General features: G+C 37.3%; 1 protein-coding gene across 1 annotated transcript in view; it reads right to left on the bottom strand.

Moving 5' to 3' along the window:
* Positions 1-24,322, bottom strand: part of Zdhhc2 (zinc finger DHHC-type palmitoyltransferase 2) — a 73,854-nt gene that overhangs the window by 27,408 nt on the left and 22,124 nt on the right. The window contains exons 2-3 of the mRNA XM_063234605.1: positions 8,428-8,454; positions 6,809-6,903 (exon numbers count right to left, since the gene is read on the bottom strand). Coding sequence (XP_063090675.1) covers positions 6,809-6,903; positions 8,428-8,454 — 122 coding nt within the window. The remainder of the gene's footprint in view (positions 1-6,808; positions 6,904-8,427; positions 8,455-24,322) is intronic.

Raw genomic sequence — 24,322 nt, 5'->3', positions numbered from 1 at the left:
TCCACTTACATATCAAACCTTAAAAATACACATATTTAAAATAGTGCCATATTGATAGAAATTTCTTTATTTTCCCTTCATGTTCCATCTGGTGTCCTGCTCGCACTGCTGTGTACTCTGCCTACTCTCCACCGTGGCGTCTGCTCTCTGACCAGAGCCTGGGGAGTGAGAACAGCGTGGCTTTAATGGGCAAATGGGTTCTAGTTTGCATCTTGGCTCTGTCACACATGAGTGCTGGATGCCTTGGGATAAGTAACGTCCGTAACCTACCGCTGTACCTACAAGATGGTAACAAATAATTCCTATCTCACGCAGTTGTTCGAACTGAGTAAAGTATATGTCTTGAGTAGAAAAATTACCCAACATAATCTGGTAAAGTTATAATTTCACTGTCATTAACTCTGACCCCTTCTTCATACTGAGTTACTTTTTTGTGTGCCTTGGCATCAGTTTACTTTCCACTTTTTCCAGCCACTATTTCAGACATTCATTCCAAAACTTCAATAAATCCATCTCTCTCTTCATTCTTAGACCATGAATAATTTCAGGGAAAAATTAGAAGTAACCTCAACTTCCTGCCAAAACTCTGAAACATAAAGCATGCATCTGTACAGATAATTTCTTCCCTATTTTCTATCAGTCATTTGACAAGTAATTATTGAGTATCCTTTATAGGTCCTCTGTACACCGGAAATGCAGTGATCAAAGCAGATAAAGTTCATACCTTACAGAACTTACACTGTAGTGGTGATAAAAAACCAAGTAATAATCAGAGTGAGTTACAGGAAGGTAAATGCTGTGGAGACAAACACAATACAGCAATGTGTAGGAGGTTTGCTCCAGCCAGCGGGGAAGTCTGCTATTCTATACGAACAGTCACAGAAATCCTCAGGGCTAAATTCCCACTGGAGCAGGGCTCTGAAGAGATGGAAGACCTGGGCCACGAATTATCTCTGGCAAGAGCATTCTTAAGTGAAGGGAAATGGTGGGCGCTGGGATTTCAGGAGAGACATGCTTAGCACGATGATGGAATAGTGGGAAGCTAATGTGACTCAGGTGGCAGAGAGGTGGGATGGGTCAGGCCGCAGACAGCTTTCTAGGCCACAATAAAGAACCAGATTTTTACTCTGAGCAAGCTCAGCTATTAGAGGAAAGTTGTGGTAATATGGTGTGACGTGTCTTGTCTTTTGGAAGGCTCACTCTGACCACTGTGTTTAAATACACGGATGGAGGCAAACATGGAAGCCAGGAACCCTGGTGAGAGGCTGCTGAAAATGTGTAAGATGGTGCTGGCTTGGCTCAGGGTGGTTGAGGTGGACATAAACAGGAGCACAGGAGCTCACACTGTCCAAGGACATGCCCTAATTGGATCTGATATAGCCACAGGTAACTTCAAGGTTTTTGGTCTGAATAGCTGTAGGATGGAATTGTTATTATTGAGACAGGAAAACTTCAGGAATAGGAAGACTGGAAAAGCTACTAAGAAATCAGGATTTGTTGAACTGGAAATATTTTGAACTATCCCGTGAGTAGCTGGCACTGAGTTTACAGTTTGAAGAGAAGATCAGGTTAATAATGTGTTCACCTGACAGCTATCACAATGGGATGGTATATAAAGTCATACATACAGTTAAAGATCACAATCAATGGAATACATGCAGACTATAAGAAAAGAGGTTTAGAAATTGAAATTCAATGTTTTTGAGGTACAGGAGACAATAAGGAGCCAGTAAAAAAGACCAAGAAATAGCTGCTCGTATGGATGAATACAAGAATCATTTCACTGAGAAAAAGTGGTAAGAATATGTAGAAAGAAAATACTGCCATTGTGTACATAGGAAAGCACACAAAGGTAAGAACTACTAGAGTATAGAGTAGAAGTTAGAAATTTAGACAAGGGAGACTGTTGCTAGCCAAAGGAGACGTTACTCTGTGGAATTACACCGAGTCACTGAACAGATACAAGCAACAGAGTGAGTCAAAGTGTTAAATTTCTTTTTAGATGGAACACTGAAGTGTGAGTGTGAAGAATGAATTTTTGCAGGGTTCTGGGAAGGGAATGTAAGTGTGCCAGTTAATCTTAACTGTCAGCCTGGGGGTTAAAACACTCCTGGCCAGCGGCCTGGACTGTGAGGGCACTGGCCTCACCAATGGGTCAGCCAAGTGATGGCTTGGTAGCCGAATGGGCTATTAGGGGGCAGGGCCCACATGGAGGAAGTGGATGAAGAATATGTGTCTTGGGAACTCAACTGGTTCTTTGGCCTCTTCTTCTCTGGCTCTTCCCCTACTCTGATTTCTATCTGCCTTGACTACAGCAGTTTTTCTCTGCCAAGCCTTTCTGCAGTGATGTTTCTGCCTGTGGGCAGGCTAAACATGGGCCTAAACCTCTGAAAATGTAAGCCAAAGAAAATTTCTCTAATTGCACATGTCAGATAGTCTCCCCAGAAAGGGAAAGCTGACCGATACAGAAGGCAAGCAGGAAGGAATCACGCAGTTTAACATCTCAGAATCTCAGACAAAGGAGATGACTGAGACTGAATTAAGGCAATGATTTATTTTTTAATTTTAAAGAGGATAAAACTAAACATAATAAAACAGAACAGAGTAGATCAGAAGAATGCAATGTAAGTGACACAGATCAAAGCAAAATAATAGCGTATCTACCATGGCTACCATAATGTTTTTTGTTTTATTCCAAATAGCTATCCATATCTTCACACACAATGAATTCGTACACAACAAAATACTATTAATCAGATCAGAACAGAGTGATGAAGGTACTACAGGCCTTCAAAACTAGACAACAGTGGCTACCATAATGTCTCTTGTTCTCATTCAAATTAGCTGTCCATACCTTCACATATGTTGAAATTAAACACTACAAAACGGGCTAAAACCACTCTGAACAGAGAATAAAAGCATCACTGATTTCACAGCATGACGATACGGTATCTGCAATGGATACTATAATGTCTCTTTTTCTTCAAAGTAGCTGTTCCTTTCATCATGCATAATATAATTGATTCTCATAAACTGTTTAAGGGAAGTTCTAGGCATGTATAAACCTCTATATGTATGCCTATTCTTTCTGTATCAGAGAGAAAAGCAAAATAAATTCCTAGAAAAACACAAAACGAAAAAGACAAATAAATAACAATAGCAAAGAGCTCAAAACACTGAATATATAGGCCTTTAAGCAAAATGGCATGAGCATAACTAGGGCTGTTACTTTACATAATGATCTACAAGAGTGGGGCTGGGGATTTAGCTCAGCGGCATAAGCGCCTGCCTCAAAAGCAGGCAGTCGTGAGTTCAATCCCCGGTACCGATAAAACGGAAAAAGACCAAAAAAAAAAAAAAAAAAAAAAAAAAAGAGTTCCTCAGATTACCACCATACACTAATATGCACAATTGTTCCAGTCCTATGAATGTTAACCTTTTGTTCCAAGAACTTATAAAATTTGTAGCACAATCACCTTAGTTATCCCAAGTGTGTTTATACAATTTTACATATTTTTCTTTTCCCTTCCTTTTTTCTTTTTCCTCAAATTCCCTGAGATATTATTTTTTTCTCTTTAAGCAGATTCTTATCCTTTCACTGTATTTATTGAGTATTGAGTATCTTATGTACTCTTACCATTTCTTATACTAGGGAAGACTATACAGTATTTACACATGGGAGTTTGATTTATTTCACTTATGCATGTGGTCTTGAGTTGCATCCATGCGTGTGGTCTTGAGTTGCACCCATTTACTTATGAATATCTCAAAGTGATCATTCTTTATAGCTGAGTAATACTCCATTGTATAAAAATACCACTTTTTTATCCATTCCTCAATTGATGAGCATTTAGGTTGTTTCCAAGATCTAGCTATGACAAAGTGTGCTGCTATAAACATGGGTGCACATACATCACTGTGGTATGTTTTCAGTTCTTCTGGGAATATGCCCAGAAGTGGAATGGCTAGATCAAATGGGACCTCCAATCTCAGCTTTTTGAGGAACCTTCAGACTGACCTACACAGTGGTTGTACCAATCTACACTCTCACCAACAGTACAGAAGAGTTCCTTTATCCCCACAGCCTCTCCAGAATTTGTTGTTGTTAGTTTTTTTTTTTTTTTTATCCTGGCCATTCTTTCTGGAGTGAGATGGAATTTCAGTGTGGTTTTAATTTGCATTTCTCTAATGATCAATGATGCTGAACACTGTTTCATGTATTTATTGAGAACTGTATCTCATCTGTCTTTATCTGAGAACTGTGTGTTCATCTCAGATGCCCATTTTTGGATTGATCTTTGAATTCTGAGGGTCTGATTTTTTTTAATTCTCCTATATGTTTGGACAGAAGTCCTTTGTCTGAAGGACAGCTGACTAGCCCCCCCCCCCCCAATTTGTGGGTTTTCTTTTCACTATGTTGAATATTGGATATTTCTTTTGACATGCAAAAACTTTTTAATAAGACAAGATCTCAGTTGTTGATTCTGGGAAGTATTTCCCGCACGGTTTGATTTTTGTTAAGGAATTCTCTACCTACGTCTGTGTCTTCAAGATTTCTACGTACTTTGTCTTCCAACAGATTTAGTGTTTCTCCTTTAATATTTAGATTTTTGATCCCTGTAGATTTTAGTGTAGTACATGGTGATAGGCAAAAATGAAGAAAAGAGTAAGAGTTTAAAAAGAGGCATTTGGGGGTAAAAATAGCAGTAGGGCTTGATTGCTGGAGAGATAAGGAGGAAGGAAAAATCAAGAATGCCTGCCACGCTCAAGGGACAAGGGGAATGGCAGTGATGTTACCTAACGTAAGAAGGAGATGAGTCACAACTTAGGAAAAGACAAGGCGATGGATTTTGTTTTTAATCTTTTATATTTGAGGTGTCAATGGAATGATTAAGAAATTATGCCTGGCAGAGAGATACAGAAAAGAAACTCAGAGGAGACTCCAGAGATTTAAATAGATTTGGGAGTTACTAAGACAGAGGTTGTCCATAGATCACGGGGATGGATGAGATTATCTGAAGCAGAAATCAGCATTTTCTTTTTTTACTTTTTTCTTTTTCTTTTTTTATCGGTACCAGGAATCAAACTCACTCACAACTGCCTGTTTGCTGCTTGCAAGGCAGATTTTTATGCCGCTGAGCTAAATCCCCAGCCTGAGATCAGCATTTTCTTTCAAACCTCCAACTAAGGTTAGGATAGGATTAAAAGAGGCTATAGAAGTAAATCTTGCAGGAGAAAGAAAAAAAGAGAGAGGGAAAGAAAAATTAAGTGGAGTGTAGAAGAGAAAAAAGCCATTTTAGTCCACGCATATCATTAATTCTGTGAAAATATCTGTGGTTTTGTTTTCTAGGTCAAATAGCTTAATTGTTGGTTTGTTTAACCATAGCTGCATTTTAAGCTATGACTTCAGAAACCAATCTGCAATGACTTCGTCGTCTTCTTTTTTTTTTTTTTTAATTTGGCTTACAAAAACTACACAGTTTTTTTAAAGAATGAAAATAAATTAATGACAAAATGATGCATTTAAAATACCAATGAAAATAGTTAAAATGACTGAAGTAAATTGGTAGCAAAGTTTATTTTGATTTTACAAACATATTGGGCTAGTGCCAAGGATGAAAAGTATATAAAACATGTCCTGTGCTTTAAGAACATTTAATCAGACAAAAGACCAAGAAACAAATCAAATAATCTTTCAAAATTCTCTTGAATGTGTTAATACTATTTTGTTATGTTTGATACTATTGTATATGAAGTTATACTCAACTATTTCAAAGAAAGAGACATTGTGGTAGTTACTGTTAATTATGGGTTGTCTTCTGGTGAAATACTGTGTTGCTTACGTTGTTCTGTTCTGATCTGATTTGTTATATCCTGTTTTGTCTTAATCTCTTTAAAATAAAAAAGTATGAGTTTAATTTAATCACATACTTCTACCTGAAGCATTCAGTAGCACAAACTGCTAGCTGTCCCCTGGTCACCACATCGCCCTCCTGCCATTGTGGTTAAGATGACCATGGAGAATAAAGACAACACTCCCGGCATCCATGTAAATACATGGGCTGTATGATTTACTTCTAAGTACGAGTGGAAACAGCATCAGAACTTCCAGGAAGTGTTCTTAAAAGGGAAGGGCAACTACTCCTCTTCCCCTTCCCTACCCTCTCCTCATTATTAGTGAGTGTACACATACTTTCTGGAACTGAGCTGCCATGCTAAGTCAAGAAATGACCTTTGGAATAAAGGCTCCACATGGCAGAACAATAAGATACACACAGCCTGGTTACCTAGAAGTTGTAGACTAACTGTAGATTTTTTGAATGGAAAGAAGATGAGTTAAGGTATTATTTCCAGTGGCTAACATCTTTAGTGTGATAACTTTAACAGAACTGTGTGTACCGTCCAGCTTTATCTATTAATGCCTACTGATATGACTCTAAAATAGAAGTGGAATGCATAACAAATTTAATATTTGAAATAAAATAACCATATTCTGCAACAACTCATATTAAGTGAAAATCTGAGTATTTATTAGCAGACATAGTACTTCTTTTTAAATTTTTTTTGTCTTTTTTTTTCATTTTTACCGGTATCAGGGATCGAACTCACGACTGCCTGCTTGCAAGGCAGGTACTTATGCTGCTGAGCTAAATCCCCAGCCCCCAACATAGTACTTCTTTAAATCCAAAAAAGAAAAAAGAATATGCTTAATAAGTCTACAACACTAGTGAAAAGAAGATTCATTCTCTCAGACATCAATAATACTGATTTCTATCTTTAAGATAACTGTGTTAATATTTTAACTTACTTCTTTTGAAGGATTCATTGGTAATGTAAAGATAGTTTTCCAGTATGACCAGACAAACATTGCAAAAAGTAGATGATAAGCCATCAGGCACACAACTAAAATGAGAGGAACATAATTATCATTGTGATATGCAAATATGTACACAAATCATGGTACTGAGAAAGGATCTGCTAGTTCTAAAATACTTAAATTACCCATTATAAGTTATAAAAGTTCATTTATAATCACATTGTATTACTATAATTCATTGATTACAAACATAAAGTCAAGTGTATTTTTTAGTCACAAAATGCATAATTAGATTTATTATACAACCATGAAAAAAAACCCTCATATCTGTAGACAGGTACATCTAAAGGTCCTTGCCTTTCCTAAATTGCAAAAATGAGGCAGTTCTGCCTGAAACTTTAAAGAGTAAACACAGCAAGTAGTAAATATTAATGATACTTTTAGGTTTTAAAACTTTGCTTTACTCACAGAGACTGCAAAAGCAGTTCCTATCTGAGAATTTGTTTACCAATTTACTTAACTGTAATTCATGCTGGTGGCCCCCACTATTGTATGAGAACATATTTAAACAGGGACCATCTAGATCAGGACAAAGTTTCCCCAGCTGGAGTTCAAATGCTTCATTCATCATGCAGGACCAGTGTTTAAAAGGGCATACTGGATGCTTTTTTCAAGATAATGCATGTAAACATTATTTATGTAGTGTTGTTTTAAAAAATTACCCAAACTTAAACTATTAATTTATGTACAGAGAAAATAATTCATTCTAAATAATACATTAATATGTAACCTAGTTCTGTAAGATAGCGTTGAATATAATATGTTAATGTAGAATATAGCACATTTGGCATTTTGCTTTTTTTTTTGGTACCAGGGATCAAACTCATGACTTTGTACTTGCCAGGCAGGTACTTATGCCACTGAGCTAAATCCCTGGCCCCTAAGTGGTTTTTTTTTTTTTTTTTTTTTTTGTCTTTTTCCTTTTTATCAGTACCGGGGATCGAACTCACAACTGCCTGCTTCAAGGCAGGCGCACATTTGGCATTTTGAAATTACTCTACCTGGTAAGAGCAATTTTTGATTTTCTGAAGAATGATGTATTTATATTTATAGAATCATTAAAAATTTGAATTATTCAGATTAAGGCATTCAAATTAGTATGTGATGATAAAGACCAATGGTAGTTTTTTTCCTTTTTGTTCTTTCTTTCTTCCTTTTTTTTTTTTTTTTTTTTTTTTTTTTTTTTGGTACCGGAGATGGAACTCATGACCTTGAGTTTGCCAGGCAGGTGTGTATGCTGCTAAGTTAAGTCCCTGGCCTGAACAATGGTAGTTTTCATACATTATGACAGTAACTCAATGAGTTGGGACAGGAGATGACTGACATCCCTGTATTTTAAAAAAGAGTGTTTGGTACAATTAAGGCCATTTTAGGGTAGAGTACTCTATCAAGTCTGACAGAATTCAACCTGAAAATTTAGAGAAATTAGACATTATTTACCCTATATTATTTCCATATTCTCAAAGAACAATTTATTAATCTCAACCAAATTTTAATGGATATAACATTTTTCACACTATTTTAACATCTATAATAATAACATATGTTACCTTGTTCTCCAATGTTTTCCATGGACACTAAAGAAATAGAAAGAAAAGAGGCAATAGGTTACATGAAGCGTGCGGAAAACAGGGTCTAACAGAGACAGGAGGCGTTTAAATAGGTTAGAACTTGGCTTCCCTACAAATCAACATGCTTTAAAAATTTGTTCAACTTTACTCAGAGGCCAGTGCTGTGCGGAGACGGTGGAGGAGGGAGCCTGGTGGCTGCAGTCACCCACGGCTCTACTTTGCACGCAAGCCCTGCCTGCGGGGCTTTTGCCACAGCAAAGCCCACTCCTCAGCAGCACCCAGTGGGTCTCAGCCCAGCGTCTAATGAATTTTTGGTTTCCCTGCAACTACAGAGGTCATATAAATGCAATTCTGGGCTATTACATTTTCAGACACATTTATTTTCTTTATAAATTAACCACCGGGTAAGCTCTCCACAAGGAACAAATGCTGTGTCCACAGCATACACTCTTGAAATTTCTACAGTACAAATTCTCATGACCAGTGGTTTTAATTTCTATCGAGGGGCCCAGGCAGTCCATGAACTACCATCTCTTGGGTGCTGTAGTAGAAATTTGAAGGTCGCAGGGGCCGCAAGAGCTGCAGCAAGCTGGGACAAGAAACTGTGCTCAGCAATCCAGATCCACCTTTTTGTTTTAACTTTTGGTATTGTCTGTTTGCTTTGCTGTCCATATGGCCTTTCTGTTTTACAGTAAAATCTTTGGGAGTTTTGGCCTGTCTCAGTTGTACCAAGGGAAAGTCTGACTTTATGTACTTTTTTTCCTCCTCTCCGTTTTAAAGGGGGTACAGAATTGCAATCCTTAGTCCTGGAATGAAATTTCACTAACTTAAAAAGCCCTGGAATTAGAGTGTAGTGAGAGATTTTTGGATCACCTGACCAACCAACTTCCTTCCCAAGCAAGCCATGAATAAGCTGTCAGCTTCTAGAGCCAGCAGGAGCCCACAGCTTTGGAAAGTAGCCTGTTTTACTACTGGCTTGCTCTAAAAATGAGAAAATTCATTTATACAACATTTTAAAATTTGTCTCTTTGCAGTTTTTACCTGTGATAGCTGGGCTGCCATAGCCAATAGATAAAATATAAAAGACCTTCATAAACTGAAAGTGACTGAGTCTTCTTCTGTCCATTAAAATGTTCTCCTTTAGCCTAAATAATACATAATGTCTAGGTCTTCTACCAACCTTGATGTGGCACTTTTAGAAGTTCCCTAAGCTTCTCAATTCTGTTTAACATTTCTGATTGCCAGGATGGTCCAGCAGGCACCATGACCTTTGACTTACAGCTGACCTGTCCTGAAGCTTGCTTGGAAGTTAGAGGTTAGTCAGAATTCACTTTCTCACAGAATCTCTCAAGGCAAACCTGTTTTCCATATCTCAGCTACTACCATGTGTTTACACTTCTCTCTAGACATGACTTTCTGTCTGCATCAGTGCCCCACACTTGACTATAACTCTTCTAGGATCAAAACCTCCTATCACTTAGAAGAGCTCACCTAAGGAAATGGAAAGCCATTTGGCTCTATTTGTGCATTTATGTGTGAATGACCTTTAATGATCATGCCAGAGGTGCAAGTGCTTTTAGAAATGTACTTGCTAATCCGTGACTCTAGATGTCAGAAGTGAAAACTGTAAATCACAATAACATCTTACAAGCACAGTTAATGTAAACTGATCATCTTTTTGACCCGGAACACAACTAGCTAAATATGAATCTAAATATAGCTTTTAAAAAGCCATTTTTGTCATTTGTGGCTTGTTTTACCATAAATGTCTTTGAAACTCACAATAGTCATATTTAAAATTAAACAGGAAACACTTGGATACATGCTTACAGTAAATAATTCTGATAAAACTCATATAATGAAGTAAAAGTGCATAAAGTCTATAACAACTCAGCCTCTCCAAGATTTGGAATTCAGATACCTAAAAGTAATGAGATAGAGATAGAGAGAGAGACAGAGAGAGAAACAGAGACAGAGACAGACAGACAGACGGAGACAGAAACAGAGATAAAGGTAGATATCCCTGGGAACCCAGGAAGGTTCTCACAAGAAAATTAAAACCTACAGATATTGAGGAGACAGAACACAATATGCAGAAGGGAAGGGGCAGTCTCCACTTTCTCCCAGCTCCTGGCTTGTGGCATGCAGGAAAGGGAGACTGAATTTACACAGGCCAAGTGAAAGCTGGGAGATCCAGAGGCTTGAGGGAAAGGTGGTGAAGCCGACTGACCATGCCATGAGAGGCAGGGAAAGCTCGTGGCTGTGCTCCCAGCTCAGCCCTTCAACAGGCAGCAGCTGCTGAGTGGCTCCCCTTTAAGTGCCCACTGTGTCGCTAGAGATGTTAGACGCTATTCCAGGGAAGGGCTGACTGAACCCAGCACTCAGAGCAGCCAGTTCAGGGCTCCTAGTGTTATGTTCCCACGTGACTGAAAAGAGACAGCTGCAGTCTACAGCTGTGGTCAGGGAGCCCTGGTCGAAGTGGAAGAAGACCCCTGGGACGTTTAAACTATAGGACACAGGCCCAACCCACAGTCAGAGGCTAGGCTTGGCCTGACTTTTTCTACATTTAAGTCATGGCAGTGGCCACCTTGTGCTAATCCTACTGCCTTCTAGTGCCTGCATCCAGCACAGATCTGGGGTCTGACTGCCTTTTAAATTTACCAATGTGAGCAGGACATGTCTTGACTTGGATACTGTCTTAAACTGTAGATGCTAGAAGCAAATCATGTTCAAAATCATAGAGAAATGTTTCGGGGGTATTTTTGTTACTGTTTTTTATTTTTGTTTTTTGTACACATATGCACTATTTTTAGTTTAGTTTTATTTTTTTCTTTTCCTTCCTCCTTTCTTCTTCACCAGGTGCAGTGGCTTGTGTCTAGATATTCTCCCAAAGCCTCCAACAGGTGGGACTTTTTCAGAGGTGACTGGATCAAGAATATGTGATGCTGTAATTGATTCATGGTGCAGGATCAAAGGCACTAGGATTAAGTACCCGCCCTAACTAGCCCGGGTAAGATATAAAGGACAGAAAGAGCTGTGCTCACCCCTGGTTGCTTTTGCAACGTTCTGTCCACATGAACTGTTTCTCCTCTGCCATGCCACTCTGCCTTGCAGCCAGCTGATTTTGAAACCTCTACAAATTGTGAGCTAAATAAACCTTTCACCTTTAACTTTGGGTGTTGGTATTTTATCTCAGCAATGAGAGAAAACTAAGATACCTGCTTATCAGGGCTTAGGGGGATTTTTCTTTACTCTTCTGCCTTTTTAAAAGATCTTTTTCTTGCTTTTTTTCCCCTTAAGTTTTCCTCTCCCCTCTTTCAATTTTTCACTCTTTAATTTCTTCTCCCAATTTTACTCCCTATTTAATGTCTAGGATCCCACAGGATTCTTTATATTACTTCTCTCTCTTCGTCATACAGTTTAAAGTTTCAAAAAATTTCTTCTTGTATTCCTCCATTCCCAAAGCCTGTATCTTTAACAGTGGAACCATAAAGCATTGTTAACCTTTTGATAGTCAACTCTCTAAAATTGCTGTTGAATTCTTTTATATCACTAGTCATATTTAATATATACTAGACATAAGTCAATACCTGGGTTGTCTTAAGGTTTACATCATAGGTGTGGGTTTCTTCCATAGAGTTAAATGTGGTAAATAAATTGGTTATTATGTTAATATCAATTTTATCCTACTGTAGCTGATTTGCTTAATATTGCTAGGGCTGTGTAATTATTGCTGTTTCTCTGTAAACCAACACTCAGGTTACCTTTGTGACATTAATAATACTGAAGTACATTTCCAGAGAAATTGGTTTTTGCACTAATTACACTGCATTCATCCCTTCCAAATTAACCAGCTCTTGGGGCTGAAGCATAAGATTATAGTTAGACAGGCCCAAAGTACACCCTGAAAAGCAGTTAAAGAAATCTCTATCCTAGCAACAAATTCTTTACACTATAAGGATCCACAAACTTCAGTATAAAACAAAACAATACAAATCAAAAAAAATCCAATAGAAACATGAAAAGACAAGTCAACAAAATGCTTCCAAAAACTCCCAACTCCCCTGATCCTGATCTAGGGGCATTGAAGGACAGAACAAATAACCTACACACCCTGATTACTTGAAAGGATAACAGAGAAGTTTAGAAGACAGATCAAAGACATACTTAGGGGGATCACAGAAAACATTACTCAAAAGATAATGCAAGTAATAAAATGATCCAGGAGCTTTCAGAAGACACTTATAAACAGCTAGGTGAGTTAAACAAAAACAAGTAATATGAATAATCAGTTTTGCAAAGAATTGGTTTCAATCAGAAATCCAGGAGATTGAAGATTGTACTGAAAGTATGGGCAGCAGAAGCGAAAAATGTGAGAATTTCAGAACTATAAGACAATGATGTCTCCCAAGATGATCTACTCAAATGCACCTTAAAAGCAACAGGAGAATATTAAAAATGAATCTAACAGCTGCTAGATGATCTGAGATTCAGTGAAATCAGTAAAAAAAAAATCAAAAGATAGTACAAATGGCATTAAAAAACTTGTTTACCAACATAATAGCAGAAAACCTACAAATAGGGGAAAACAATTTAACACACAGATAAGAGTGGCCTACATAATAGTAATAAACAGCCACCATCAGACAAAAACCTCTTCACAGCACATCATAGTGATAATCCCACAAAGCCAACACAAGAACAGACTCTTTAAAGCTGTTAGAGAAAAGTGAAGTAGCAAAATCACTATGGTGATAAGGGCTGGTGATTTAGCTCAGCGGCATAAGCGCCTGTCTTTCAAGCCTGTGGTTATAAGTTCAATCCCTGGTACATTATGGAGATGACTAAAAAAAAAACTTTAATAATGGAAATTCCATTTGACCCAGATGATAGGATTATTTCCAAAAGATGAAAAATATTTCCACAAGGATGAGAAGTATAAAACAAAAAGCAGCTTTTATTCTGAGAACACGGAGAGAGATGGCCGGCACCCCTCCACCAGTGGGGACACGTGGCGTGGGGGTATTTAAGTAGCCTTGGTTTGGGGTGGAACCTAAGGCGGGCATTAGGGATGCACAGGTAGCCCATTGGTCCTAAGTTTTGCGCCATAGGTAAATTCCCAGGGGCTGGAAGATGGCATCACAGGTAAATTCCTAGGGGCGGGGGAGATAGGGGCTTCCTGCTTCCAGTTGAGGCTTTTCAGGCTCCAGTGTCCTGTCTGGGCCAAAACCCTTTCACCAGATTTTTCCTTTCCAGAGTTAAGACACCATATCTCAGTGATGTATGCATACCATGTTTATATTAGTATCAGCACAATTCATAATATCTAAATCTTGGAAGCAGGCTATATGGCCATCAACAAAAGAACAGATAAAGAAAATGTGCTATTTATACACAATGGAGTAACTACTCTGACATAAAGAAGGGTAAACGAGTCATTTATAAGAAAATGGATGCACCTTAAGCCCACAAGGTTAGTAACAGACACTGAGGGTTCAATATTGGACAGTTTCTTTTATAGGACAAGCCCATTATATAAATAAGGTATAAAAGAAAAGAAAGTCAATAGGAAAAAGAGAGAGAAAATAATGTAATACAATATGGACAATATATCTAAGTGTACTTTGAATTAGCAGAACAGTCCTATGTGTTTTTTTATGGTTTTGGCTCATTAGCCTGGCTGTTAATCTTACTGAAATAGGTGGCTGGCTGTATTTGGACCGAGGCAGTGGTTTCTCCTGGAGTAAATGATTACGTGATAGTTCAGGCAAAAGAGATTAAATGGGTATATGTTTTGAAGAACATTTTCAGCCAAGTTGAATCGAGGAGAAAGTGCCATCTTGTTCTATATTAGAGATTACTACTTTGATAGTCTTACTCTTCAACAGTTTTGCCTGTTTTAACACAAGGATTTTTTAAAGAACCACTGATGCTACAACAAAAGGTACCACTCTTACCAATTCTAAATGAACCACTGACCAATTCAGCCTTTTTCCAGGGCCTCTGTTTCTTAATCGAATAGTTCATGAGGTAGGAGGGGAGTTAGGCAGACAAGGTAGTGAGAAACTAGAACTGAAAACTCAAACTGCAATCTTGCAGTGTCTAGATTCAAAGATGTAATCTTTGAGGGCCTGAAATTTTGCTCTTGACAAATAGAAGCATCCTTTGTAACTGTGGTGTTAACTTGCCACTGCCACTTTCTTTCTTCCTGTATACCATCAGTGCCAAGAAAGCACTGCCATTTCTTTACTACAAATACTCAGGGAAGAGTTCTAAGCTCTGGAAGTATATTAAAAGATTAAAAATCACTAAATCAAAATGTTATCATTGTAGGATGTGAACCTAGGAGAAAACTAGGCTTGTCTAAAATGACACTAGACCAATTTTTTTATTGTGACCCACAGTGTTACTACTGTATGTTATTTATGGTCACCAGACTACAAGACTACATCTGATTTATTTGGGGTGAATTTAAGACGAAGGCCGTGTGTGTGTGTGTGTGTGTGTGTGTGTGTGTGCGCGTGTGTTTTGCTGCAATGAAACCTAGGACCATGTGCATGCAAGCAAAGTGTTGTAGTCAGTATTTATGAGAGAAACAGTGTAAAGATTTAACTGGGAACACTGAAATTTACAGGATTAGCTGACAATGTCTACCCACAGAATTAAATGTAGACGAGTGCAAGAGATCTATCCTAGCACTAGAGATTGGAATTGAGCCCAAGGCCTGGAGTCCACAGCAATGTTCCATGCTAGTCCAGAAAAGCCCGGGAGCCCATGTCAAGAGGCCAAGGAATCTGCAATGGAAGGCTGAAAGTTTTCACGAGCAAGCCCAAGGGCTGGCGCTGGAGGCTGGAGAGTCTGCCTGGGCACGGCAAAAGGCCCATGCTGGAACCTGAAGAATCTGCACAGAAAGTGAAGAGTTGACACCCAAAGCGAAGAGCAGAGCTCCTCCAAAAGGGAACTGTAGCGAATCTTGGGGAAATCTTGAGCTCCATGGAAGAGAACAGCTGAAAAAAAGAGAAGATAAGAGCTGAAGAAAAGAGCTGAAGAAGAGAAAAGCAGCTGGAGCAAAATCAGCTGGAATTCTTCCCTGCCCTTCCCTTTATCACTTTCAGTTGTCCTAAGTGGCCTACTCAATTCAGTTGGGCGTTCTCTCTCTACTACAACTACCCACCGCACAGGGCCTCTGTGACCCAGCTACGCTGTTAGTCCTAGCCTTTAGAAAACTTGGTTTTGTTTCTTTTGTTTTTACTCCGTAAGTTAAAACAGTGCCGTATCCAAAATAGGTCTCACTTGTAGGACTAAGTGCAGCATCAAAGCTAAAGTTTTTGTTTCATTATTACTGTGTTAAGGATGAATATTATCCTTCTTTGCTGAAGTTTGTTTATGTTTCTGGAATGCTGCATCTGTTTTAAAAGGCAATTTACTTAGAAGCCATTTAAAATGTTTCACCTTTTATTATCTCTTATAAACTCTTCATGAAAAAATTTGCAAAGTAGCTTTCATATATTGTCTTTTAATTTTCAGAACAGACCTAATGATATTGCTATCATTACTTCACTCATTTTATGATGGGATACATGGACTAACATATAAACCAGCAAATGGCAGGCATGGAACTGAACTTTGCTGTGTCAATCAGGATCATTTGCTCTTTACTATTGTGAAGCTGTCCTATTCTCTTTTTATTTTGACAAAGTGAACTATAAGAAAATAAAAATACTAAGCAAGACACAAACTAGGAGATGGTGCAAACTTCAATAAAAAATATATATCCATCTTTTCTCTTTGCCTGAATTATCAAGCAGTCATTTTCTACAGGGGTAGGTAGACTACAGCCTTGGTCCAAATACAGCCAGCTACTTGTTTCAGTAAAGTTTTATTTGAGCACATACACATTTATGTGGCTCCTTTTGCCTACGATGGTAGAGATGAGTAACAGATAAGAGATGATATGGCCTGCAAAGTCTGAAAGACTTACTATCTACAGGCATTAACTAGAGTTAGCCTGTTATTAGCTAGAGTTCTTCAGAATGAAAATAGTGTATGTGTGTGTGTATCTGTGTGTGCATGTGTGTGTACATGTACATGTACATGTGGGTGTTTGGGTGTGTATGCGCAGAAAGGTTTATTTTGAACACTTGGCTTATATGAGTGTGGGAAGCTGGAAGACAGCCAAAATCTGCAAAGCCAGCTGGCAGCTGGAGTTCCAGGGGAGAGTTGCTCTACACTTTTGGGTTCAAAGGCAGTCTTGAGGCAGGATCCTTTCAGAAGACTACAATCATAGCTTTGCAGGCTTTCAGCTGATTGGATGAGGCCCAACCCACAGTATGGAAGGTAAGCTGCTTTACTCCAACTATTGATTTAAATGTTAAGTCATATCTAAAACTACCTTCACATCAACAGCTTTACTGGTATTTGACCAAACAACTGACATATAAAATTAACCATCACATCTATAGTTTTATTTTGAAAATATTTTACTAAGAAGAAAATATATGTGGATGTTATATGCCAGTTCTCAGAATGAGCTTTTTAAAAATAATTTAATAAATTAGCATGGTATTGACTACAATACAGTTCTCCTTTATGAATATATTACAGGTAAAACAATCAGCATCCTTTGCCATACTCTAAAATCCAACAATGAATAATCTTATCCAAATTAAATTGATTTATGCATCCATCTGATTTTCAAAGGATGAAATCCTGTTGAAGAGTCTGGAAGTACTAATCCATTTATAGACTAATCTAAAGTGAATGCTGATCCAAAGCAGATCATCTCAAAGATTACTGCAGTTCTAAGTTTTTTACCAAGAAATTTTTAAAAAAATATTGGCTGCAGCAGCTATACATCATGTGTTTATTGCCAAAAATTCTATAGATAAGCAACAATCCAGAAAACTGTTAATATAAGCCTAGTCTAATTTTTAGTCACCGATATGTCTGAAATCTAAAGCTGTAGATATTAAAATATGGCTTTATAGTCAGTAAAAGATGTACTCCCTTAACTACATAATTCTTTCTAGAATGGTAATGGTTTTTGGGTGTTTTCAATTGCTCTAGTCTTTTTATTTTTTAATAAAAATTTTCTTTTCCTTGTTTTCAAATTCCAACTCTGCTTTGAAAGTATACTTTTATTGCTTACATACAGTAACTTTTCTGTCTTAAATAATTTCCAAGTTAACTCTAACAGACATGGCTTAACTTCATATAAGCAATTTGTTAATGAAGAATAGCAAAAATAAGAAAATAGAGCTAATGAAAGAACTATAAGGATAACTTTATAGCCATATGGTTTTTCTGCTTACCTGTATTTTTTGAAATCCATTCTATTAACTGCACTAACACTGGTTACAATAAAATGGTAAGATTCTATCCCTGTGCTCAATAAACTTAGAGTTTATTAGATCATTTCAGCTAGAGCTTAAACCTACCTTTAAAGTGAATTTTTTTTATTGGTACTGGGGATCAAACTCACGACTGCCTTCTTGCAAGGCAGGCACTTATGCCACTGAGCTAAATCCCCAGCCCCTTAAACCTACCTTTAAAGAACAGATGTAGTTATTAGATTTTTAATTAACTAATCAAAGCAGCTCAAATTAAAAAGATTAAAACAAAAGTATGAGTAGCAGCACAAATATGCTTTACTACCTCCTGTCACAACAAAATCTTTCCCTTAACTTTATGTTTTTAGCCTTTTTTATTAAAAAATTTTAAAAAGGAGATTAAGATAAAAGAGGACATAACAACACAGGTCAGAACAGAACAATTTAAGCAACATAGTGTTTCACCACAAGATAACCCCACATAACAGTAGTTACCATAGTGTCTCTTTCCTTGAAATATTTGAATATTACTTCGTATATTATAGCATCAAACATGACAGTGTAAAGCCATTCAAGAGAATGAAACTATTACATTTTTAGCCTTTTTAACACAAAAACTTTCTAACAATCATCCAGTCACCACTCCACAGTTAACTTCTATTCCTTCCTCACCCAACTCCTACTAATTTTTCATTCTTAATATTGTACTGCTATCTGTCTTGCTGAGGACTCCAGCGTCCTGTCCTCTCCTTATGCTAATTCTCTAAGCTTGAGTAGCTCTAACAGAGTCAATTATGCTCATTTTGAAATCCTTTGTCAAAGTCATAGTGAACTTCTTGACAGAACTGACTGTTGGGAACCCTTGAAGCAGAATCTTTGTCCTTGCAAACACTCTAGCTGACACTGCTGTTAGACTACTGTAGTAACAGACCAAGGAAAAATGTTTATTCACACTAGTATTTCCAATTTAACTACAACTGTACCTTTCACTTTCTAATAAAAACTTTTTAAAATTTTCTTTAAAGCTTACCTACCTATATTCTTCTTTTCTTTCTTCTTGTGGTACTTTCTGGTCCTGGAGATGGAATCTAGAGCCTTAGCTTACGTTAAGCATGCAATCTACCACTGAGCTACAACATCCAGCCCTACTTACATTTTTAGAATCTTTATAACTTTTTTCTTTGTAGTACTGATAGGTCAAGGCCATTTATGGACAACTCCAGGGCCTGTTCTTCTCTCCCACTTCACCTCATACTATTTCTCTCTCATGCACGAAGCTTCTGCATTTTGCCTCTTAAACTTGCTACCATCATCCTCTCCCTAAAGGCTCTTCACTGGCACTGAACCTGATGATGCCGACACCTGGCCCCTAGTCCATCCTCCCAACATGTGTGACTTGATCACTATACTGAGTTGAACTGTGTTTTAATTTTATTGTTTAAGCAAAAATTTGCCCTTTATCGTGAAGATTCTTCTGGCTATAAAATTGTCTTTAACACTTAATACATCTGGGGGGAAAACCTAACTTTTAAAAATCTAGAACAAAAGTCATTCTAAAAATTAACTTTTCAGGAGACTCACAGGAACTGTTTTGTGCAGGACAATTCAGTAGCTTCAGAATAGAAACAAAGGGCACAGACAAATTCTCAACTGCACAGAAATTGAACTCCAACGTAGAGTTTCTTCAGATTCTCTGAATTATTATAAAAGCCAGCCCTAATCTCTACTCTCTCTTTTGCTTTCCTAGTTTAATTCTCAAAAACTAATCTCTCTCTCACACACACAGCCATTGCTCATTGGGTCCCCACACAGTTCCTTAAAATTTTTAAATTTGCAACATGAAAATAATGATCTCTTCTAAAATGTAAATCAATCATTATTTCACCTCATTTAAAACCCTTCCAAGACTTTGCATTCATTGCATTTACAATAAAGTCCAATCTCCCTGCTTCTGTCTTGGTGGTCAAACATGATCTGGCTCCTTCCTACCTCTCTTCTAAGATCACTTCTTGCCATCAGTTGCTGTGCTTAGCAAGCTGCAGCCATGATAGCTTCTGAGTGTTTCTAGGACACAACAAGCCTTGGTGCCTTTACTCTGCCTGAAAAGCTCACCTGTGCCCACACCTGGTCACTCATTAGCATCCTTCAGTTGCAGTTAAACGTCAGCGTCAGCTTCTTACAGGGTGATTTTCCTGCCTACGTGATTCCTGCAGTCACTATCTCAGGAGACTGCATTTTTCTTAGCACTCAGCATGATCTGTTATTCTTCTTCCTTCTTTTCCATATCCTTAAGTGTGTGCACAGAGCTTCTACCACTTGTTGTGTGTTTTATCTTGGTCAAGTGACTCAGCATCTCTCAGCTGTATCTCTCAGCGGGCCTTTTTGAGAATTAAACAGGGAAAACAAAAAGCACCTAGAATAGACTTTGGCACCTATTAGGACTACTAGCTGTGTATGGAGGATAAATACATGGCCAAACAGTGAAATGTTAAGAGTAGGAGTTCTCCAAAACTTAGTGCTAAGAGTTTTATAAATAATTGAGTGAGAAAACTACACAGTGAATTTATAGCTTGCAGTAATACTAAAATTTTCTGGAAAGTGAAATGCCAACTTGTTAGGAGTGAATTCCTGGAAGGCTATCAACAGTGTGAATAAGCTGAAAAGCACAAAATTTTAGTGTGGTCAACTTAATACAAAAAACAAAACTGAAATGAGTGAGCCCTGCCTTTTGGTGCAGTGCTGGGGACAGAATGCAGGCCTCACTCAGGCTGGGCACACACTCTAGCAGTGAGCCACATCCTCAGCCCACGCCAGCAAAGTTTGAAACTACGTTTTCCTATCCCACCTTTCCTAAAGAATTTTCCTTTTCTCCTCACCTTCATCTGCTGTACTCCACCATGCTCTGGCCAGCTTCTGATGAAATCAGAACCTCATTGTTACACACAGAGGGGAGGTGCATCATATGGGAAGAAGTAGGATGCCCTGCTGATTTGATCCGTTTTCCCAGCTTCTATCCCACAGTTTATATCTAACAAACTACACTGATACAAACCATGGGACAGAAAGAACAACTATGGAAAACAGCCTTGGATGTACTGCAGAGCTTTTCTTGAAGAATCACAAGGCAATATCAAACCCTGAACAATAATAAATACAAGCCTACGATCAGGCAGATTCTATTCTATTCTTTTTTTTTTTTTTTTGGATACTGGCACCACTTTTATTTTCTATGTGTATATTTATAACACAACAATGATCACACGAAAACTTGATGCATGTACATAATGCATCGCAGTTCTTTGTACATTCCCTTCCCTACCCTCCCCCACTGGCTACATTTTTTCCCAGCCTCTCTCCCCTCCATTTCTCCTTTTTTCTTCATTATCTATGTTCTATTTTTCTCCTTATTTATATTTTGTATTTCTCATAGAAAAGAAACCATGTGATATTTAAGCTTGTGTGTCTACTTTATTTCACTTAACATTATGGTTTCAAAGTACATTTTTCTACAAATGACTTATCTTTCTTTATGACAGAAGAGTACTATGTATAAATACCCACACTTTCTTTATCCACACATCTGTTGATGGACATATATGCCATTTTCAAGATTTAGCTATTGTGAATTGTGCTGCTATAAACATGAATATGCATGTATCACTGGAATATGGTATCTTTCACTCTTTCAGGTACATACCTAGAAGGGGAAGAGCAGGGTCAAATGGAATTTCTAATTTTAGTGTTTTGAGAATCTCCACAATGATTTCCATAGTGTTGTACTAGTTTACATTCCTATTAACAGTGTGTGTGCATGTGGGTCTTCCCCTTGGCCCCAGCTGCTCCACAGCCACTCACATTTGCTATCTGATTACTTGATGATGGGGATCTTTCTGGAGTGAGATGGAAACTCAATGTTGTTTTAATTTGCATTCCTCTAAGGGTCAGAGACATCGAACATTTTTCCTGGATTCATTGGCCATTTGTATTTCTTCTTCTGAGAATGTCTTTTCATCTCAGTTGCCGAGTTTTGGACTAGCTCTTTTACTTTTTTGGGGGTAACTATTTTTTAGTTTATTATATATTCTGGTTATTAGTCCTCTATAGTTAAAATTTTTTTCTCACTCTCTAAGTTGTTGTTTCATGCTTTTGGTTGTTTCTTTGGTGGTGCAGAAGTTTTTAAATTTGATTTGAGGGCTAGGGGTTTAGCTTGGCAGCACAAGTGCCTGCCTGGCAAGTGGGAAGTCATGTGTTCAGTTCCCAGTACAAATACATACATACATACATACATACATACATACATAAATTTGATTCTATTTATTGATTCACGATGTTATCTCTTGTGCCATTGTGGTTCTGCTCAGAAAGGCATTGCTTATGCCCATGTCTTCAGTAGTTTTACCTATTTTATCTTCCATCAGATTATTTATATTAATATTTAGAACTCTGATCCATTTTGATTTTAGTTAAGCATATAGTAAAGGATATGGGCCTAGACACAGGTCTTCTGCATGTGGACAGCCAGTTTTCCCAGCATAAAGTTTTGGCCTAATCTTTGTCAAAGATCAGATAACTAATGTGGTGGGAATTATTCTACATCTTTTATTTTGTTTTGTTGATACACATGCTTCTTGTTTTGCCAACACCATGCTATTTAAATCACTGTAGTAATACATTGCATATTGTTACCTTCAAAGTACTTGCTCATATTACAAGACATAGGTGAGAAAAACTATTAAATACTATAGGGACAAGCTTTTCTTTGCAATGAATAAAAATTAGTAGTATAACTATTTTAGCTATCATATATTTATCCTTTTCCTTTCCTTCTTTTCTCCTTCCTGCATCTCAGTTTCTGTCCCTTTCACAATATCTATTATACACTTTGGATCTTACTCTTTCGATTTTTTTTATACTAGGAAACATTGTAGGCAATATGATGTTTATACATGCAAGTCTGATTTATTTCACTTAAAGAGTATGGCCTCAAGTTGCACCCATTTACCTATAAAGGTCTCAAGTTCATCCTTCTTTTTAGCTAATTAGTACTTCACTCTATAAAAATACCATATCTTTTTTATCCATTTCTCAGCTGATGGGCATTTAGGTTGTTTCCAAGATTTTGCTATTACAAGCTGTGCTGCTTTAAACACGATGCACATATGTTGCTGTGGTATGATTTTAATTCTCAGAAAACACCCAGAAGGTGAATAGCTGGGTTGAATGGGACCTCTAGTCTTAGTTGTTTGAGAAATCTCCGCACTGATTTCCACAGTTGTACCAGTTTCCACTCCCACCAACAGTGGAGAATGGGTCCTTTTCCCCACAGCCCCATCAGCATTTGTTACTAGTTGATTTCTTGATAATAGTCATTCTTTCTGAAGTGAGATAAAACCTCAGTGTTGTTTTAATTTGCATCTCTCGAGTGACCAATGATATTGAACATTTTTTTCATATATTTATATGCTATTTGTATTTTTTCATTTCTTGGCTACTGTGGTAATAGCATTTAATTTGAGATATACCGTCATATTTATCTCAGATGCCCATTTTTGAATTGGGTTTTTGAATTTGGGGATCTGATTGTTTTAACATTTTTATTTTAAAGAGAATAAAATCAAGCAAAATAAAACAGAATAAAACCAATCAAAACAAACCAGTGTACGTGACACAGGACTTCAAAACAATATGAAATTAACAATAATTACCATAATGCCTCTTGTCTTTAAAATAGCTGCAGATACCTTCACACACAGTAAAAATCAAACAAAACAGAACAGACTAGAATCAATAGAAGCAAAACAATTAATACAGTTAAAGGACTTCAAAACAAGGCAATAGTAAATCTAAAATGGCTACCATAAGTTATCTTTGAAATAGCTGCCCATGTCATCAGATATAGTAAAATCAAACAAAACAAAATCCATTCTCCAAAGACAAGGAAAATGGTACAGCACTTCAAAACAACATAATAAGGAATTAACGTGGCTACCACCTTCAAAAGGTGGGGTTCTGATTTTTAAAACATATTTTTCAATATATTTTATGTATTTATATATTTTTGTATTTTTATATATTTTTATGTATTTTTGATATAAATTCTTTGTCTGAGGGATAACTGGGTAATATTTTTTCCCACTCTGTGAGGTTTCTTTTTACTTTGTTGTGATATCTTTTTCTGTGAAAAAAAACTTTTTCAGTAAGATGAGATTCCCAATTATTGTTTTGAAGAATTTCCCATGCAGTTTGGGTTTTGTTCATGAAGTCTCTGCCTACCCCTGTGGCTTCAAATTTCTATTCACTTCCTCTTCCAGTAGATTTAATGTTTCTGTTTTAATATTTAGATCTTTATCCATTTTGACTTCAATTTAGTGCGTGGTGATAGTCAGGGGTCTAGTTTTAGTCTTCAGCATACAGAGAGCCAGCTTTTCCAGCACCATTTATTAAAAAGGCTTTCTTCCAGTGAATCTGTTTGGCTTCTTTGTCAAAGATAAGGTGGCTGAGTGTGTTTGTAGTTGTGTCTGCATCTTCTAATTTGTTCCATTGAT

Source organism: Cavia porcellus, unplaced genomic scaffold (genome assembly GCF_034190915.1).
Source record: "Cavia porcellus strain 051 isolate PalLab524CR breed Dunkin Hartley unplaced genomic scaffold, mCavPor4.1 scaffold_24, whole genome shotgun sequence".
Classification (NCBI taxonomy): Eukaryota; Metazoa; Chordata; class Mammalia; order Rodentia; family Caviidae; genus Cavia; species Cavia porcellus.
Note: the sequence above shows the minus strand (reverse complement) of the source record. Positions and strands in the feature narration are given on the sequence as shown.